The 4,757-nt window shown below is 34.1% G+C and overlaps 1 protein-coding gene across 1 annotated transcript; it reads right to left on the reverse strand.

Annotated features, from left to right (window-relative positions):
• Positions 1-955: 955 nt before the first annotated feature.
• On the reverse strand, positions 956-4,476 carry LOC125272809 (interferon-induced protein 44-like). The gene is made up of 7 exons (XM_048197943.1): positions 4,316-4,476; positions 4,163-4,196; positions 3,015-3,216; positions 2,783-2,929; positions 2,520-2,691; positions 2,085-2,185; positions 956-1,967 (listed from the first exon to the last, which is right to left on the reverse strand). Exons 1-7 carry the CDS (start codon positions 4,356-4,358, stop codon positions 1,797-1,799), a joined length of 870 nt encoding a protein of 289 aa, XP_048053900.1. The 5' UTR covers positions 4,359-4,476; the 3' UTR covers positions 956-1,796.
• Positions 4,477-4,757: the final 281 nt, after the last annotated feature.

Here is a 4,757-nt window from a genome sequence, read left to right on the forward strand (position 1 = left end):
ACAGAGATTGTTCCAGATTCTCTGAATCTTTGGATGATATTATGCACTGTAGATGATGATAACTTCAAACTCTTTGCAATTTTTCTCTGAGAAACTCCTTTCTGATATTGCTCCACTATTTTTCGCCACAGCATTGGGGGAATTGGTGATCCTCTGCCCATCTTGACTTCTGAGAGACACTGCCACTCTGAGAGGCTCTTTTTATACCCAATCATGTTGCCAATTGACCTAATAAGTTGCAAATTGGTCCTCCAGCTGATCCTTATATGTACATTTTACTTTTCTGGCCTCTTATTGCTACCTGTCCCAACTTTTTTGGAATGTGTAGCTCTCATGAAATCCAAAATGAGCCAATATTTGGCATGACATTTCAAAATGTCTCACTTTCAACATTTGATATGTTAGCTATATTCTATTGTGAATAAAATATAAGTTTATGAGATTTGTAAATTATTGCATTCCTTTTTTATTCACAATTTGTACAGTGTCCCAACTTTTTTGGAATCGGGTTTGTATATTATTTTGGCAAAATAAAGGGATTGTTTTGCACTCACAGCCAAAATGTGTTGAGTTTGATGCAGGACATAAACCAATAAAATAGTAAACATTGAATGCAATGTAAATTACATTGAATATAATCCTCTCTGGAAAAAATAAGGAAAAAATAGATTGTTGCCATTGGGGAAGTATGAAAAGGAAAATACACATTACATTGCATGAAGATGCATATTAGTATATATAAGTTTAATCGATTGTCCATCACAGTTTATTTTGTATAATTTAACTACATTTTTTTCATATTTACAATTTAAAGATGTAAGCTACACTGTAAATCAGTTATTATAAAACAGCTATTGTTTTTTTGAACACAGCCAAAAATATTCACTCCAAAATGAATATGTCTGGCCAAAAAAAAAAAAAGAAAGAAAAAAAAAAAGGATACAGCACACAGATAGGCAGTTTATTGAGCAGTTTATTCAGTACACTGAGGCACCTCCATGCTTGTCAAAGCCACAAACTAAAATCCTCATAGCTGTTTTTCTTCCTCAATTCCAATGTACATTTATGCATTTTATATTAATGCATTTAGCATGCACTTTTTTCCACATTATCTCAGAGGAGCATATAAGCAATTTGTTACACCAACAATATTCGTAGTAAACATTGGCAGATTTATTAGGAAGCTAGACTGATTGGGAAACAAACTAGAACAGAGGTAAAATACCAAGAAGACAATATATTTCAACATTCACTTCAAGAAAGTCACGCTTTCTCTCAATCTGAATGTACCCATTGGTCCAGACACCCAAATTCACTGTTTTAGTACAGACTGAATACATGTATTGTCAAGAAAAATGAACAATTCAAGATTATATAGGATTTATTCATCAGATCTCAATAAGCCAAATTTATTTTGCTCATAAATGTTTTTAAGAATCTACAACACAAAATGCAGCATCACTGCATTATTCCCATATTACTTATTTATGTAATTTAATAGTTTTAATGTATTTAATTGGAGAAAGATTTTACATCATAACTTTTCTTAAACAATTTTCAAATTCTGAATCTTTCTATTAATTTCCAGGTTTACATTAGTTTTTGAGTCCCAGATTTGCATTGACTTTGAACCCCACTGTACATATATTTGTAAAAAAAACATAATCCTCTCTGTAGTCATTTTAATCCACAATCTTCCTAAAATGATGTTCCTCTGATGAAGAAATTCAAAGAATGATTTTATATGTGATTTTGTGATGTGATTATGCATTAATAACTGTATATAGGTGATTTTATTAGTAGCTTTCACAGTCCAACAATCTATCATTGGCAATCTGAACAATCTGTTCAAGTGCCTTCAGTATCAGAGCATCAATGTCATCCTCTGTGTCAATCTCCTCATGGTAGTTCTTCACTGGGAAGATGTTTGACATTGGCACACCTGTTTTGGCACTGCAGATCTCCATCTGGACAGGAACAGAATGTTAGATCAGAAAACTAGATGTGGCTGTTCAACACTGGCAATATGTCCTTGCAATATGTAAAACTGAAACATGTGTATGTCTTTGGATGATATCACATACCTTCTCTTTGATCCTCTTGCTAGTGTAGATCTTCTTTAGATCATTTTTGACCAGCAGACATGCTTCATCTACTTTGGTCATGACAACCACTTGAGGAATCCCTACAGCAAATGCAAAGGTAATGTAAAGGTTTTATATAAGTTAGTTTTTCCTCAACAAAATTGAGCACATTTGTGTCAGTTTGCTAAAAGGTATTTACATATCTACATAACTGACCCGCATACATTGTCTGGTTATATAAATAATTAAGCAGAATTATTGAGCCTGACAATGCCCATGCACTTGCAACCTGTATATCTGGATTTTGTGCACATATACACTGAAAAACACACACAAACCCAACCCACTTTATGCCCACTTCTCTCTCCCATGTAATGTAATGTATGTGAACCCATGAATGAAAATCATAATCAAACATTCAGGGGTCAGTTTTACCCTTATCACTGATTCTCTGGCGGATGATCTTCAACTTGTCAACAAGTTTATCATCTGTGAATTGGACTGTATTTCCATCTATGACGTAAACCAGGCAGAAAGCCTGATCGGAGAGGGTAGGGTCACTGATGTAATGTTGATCCTGATTAGCGAGTGCCTGCCCCTGGTTGAACTAAGATTGGAAATTCAGCAAAATATGTTAAACATCAAACCTATTGCACACATTCAAACTTTGTTAAAATAATAATGTAGTGGTTTATTACTTTATAGCCGTCCTTCACATGGCCAAACACAGCATTGACGATTTCATCTGGTTGTGACCCAGCCAACGCTTCAGGTTCTAAGCCCATTACATCCTTGAAGACGAAGGGCAAAGTTCTGTCCCCACTTCTGATGGTGAATCCTTTGAGCTACAAACGAATACCAAAATATAGAAGCACAAATATGTGTGAATAATTTCAAAAACACATTTAACTACTGTTTAGGAATACCTACTTTTTGTGTGAAACTATGACCAACAGCAGATGAATTAACTAGCGCTCTAGAGCAGATCCGTCCTTGAAAGACACTTTCGATGGAGTTAATAAAGCTGGACTTTCCTGCTCCAATTTGTCCAGCTACCAGGATCTTGATGTCCTTTACATTTGGATCACTCGGAGAGAAGTTTTGCAGCTTCTGTTTCAGAGCTTCTCTCTGTCTGTGAAAACAAAAAACAATTTTGTGCCCTACAGAACTTCACTTAAAACTGATTTGTTAAATGTGGCACAACAGAGTCTACTGGCTGCATTTGGAATAGAATTACCACACTACACTTTTTAAAATGAAAATATATAATGCTAATTTCCTTTTAGAACAAAATTATGTACTTCTTTTAGGATTTTAGGTCATTTTGACCTTAAAATAAAAATCTACACTTGGTGAAACAGTTAAAGCAAAGAAAATATGAGAATTTATCATGTTTGTGGGCCAAACTGCTGCCATCTGGTGAAAAAGAGAAATAACTTCACGTCAGGTCAAAATCATGCTATGACAATAATGACCAGTAGATGGCAGAAGTGCCATCATTTATTTATTTTAAAAAATAAATAAATACATAAAAAATAACTGTTGAACTCAAAACGTAAGGTATGGCCAACTGAAGAAAAGGACTGATAACAATTATTGTTACCAAATCAATGCCAATATTGTCATTATTGATATCAACTTCTAAGGGATAAAATGGTTAATTTTCAAAATATTTTCAGTAAAATGTTGTGATACATTTTCATGCTAAAATAATAAAATTATGAACGTTTATAATATCATATGTTAAAAAGTTACACCACACATGATCATGGCATAATTTTGCACTTCTGAGTGCTCGAGTCCCCTATAAAAGCTACAACGGAAGACTTGAGCAGAATTACTTCAGATATATTGTCATGCACAAGACTGCGGTCCTTCAACAACAACAACAACAACAACCACTAATTCTCGTTTGTAAAATGTATAGGGGAGAGATTCCAGTATATTTTACCGGGAAATAAAATTCTTATCTTACACAATATTTGCACTTTTATCTGAACAGTTCCGTGTTTGCACTGCTATGCACACAGATACGACACAGTCTGCACGTAAAAACAGAAAGTACATGTATAGCTTACCCCCAGTCAAATTTCCTCCACGGTTTATCCAGTTCTAAGAGAGACCATAAGAATTAAGTTGCAATAACAATAATTTGGTATCTCTCTGAGAATATATCTATGGTGTGTACATATGCATTCTATATATAAATCATGGAAGAAAGACCCTCTCACCTGGATTTGGTTGTTGCTCTGGTTGTGAATCTGATGCTCCCATTTTTTGTTCGTTTTTCCACCTTTGATATATTTATATCAGCTCCGTCCTGGAACACAGTTGACGTGTCTCGGTTTAAGAAAGTGAAACCAGAACAACGTGTATAAGCTATATATGGGCTACAGTTTCAGTTTCATTTTAGCTTTCATGCATATTAAATCTGCCCACACCCATCCTTGTTCTTTTCACATGAGACACCATAATGACAAAGCAAAAAAAAAAAAAAAAAAAAAAACACTATCTCACTAGCTATATAAAAAGCTATATAAAACACTATACACTAGCTATATAAAAGCTATATAGCACCAAATACATTTTTTTTCTATATATAAAAAATATCTATACACAAAGGTATAATGGCATACACGTACACATTGAGACAGCCAATAAGCAGTGTTTCCG

This window comes from Megalobrama amblycephala, linkage group LG7 (assembly GCF_018812025.1).
Source record: "Megalobrama amblycephala isolate DHTTF-2021 linkage group LG7, ASM1881202v1, whole genome shotgun sequence".
Classification (NCBI taxonomy): Eukaryota; Metazoa; Chordata; class Actinopteri; order Cypriniformes; family Xenocyprididae; genus Megalobrama; species Megalobrama amblycephala.

Coding starts and splice junctions, on each gene's coding strand:
- LOC125272809 (XM_048197943.1), bottom strand. CDS start 4,358: ATGGGAGCATCAGATTCACAACCAGAGCAACAACCAAATCCAG. Junction 4,197..4,315: donor AGAGCAACAACCAAATCCAG/GTGAGAGGGTCT, acceptor GGTCTCTCTTAG/AACTGGATAAACCGTGGAGG. Junction 1,968..2,084: donor GCAAGAGGATCAAAGAGAAG/GTATGTGATATC, acceptor GTTCCTGTCCAG/ATGGAGATCTGCAGTGCCAA.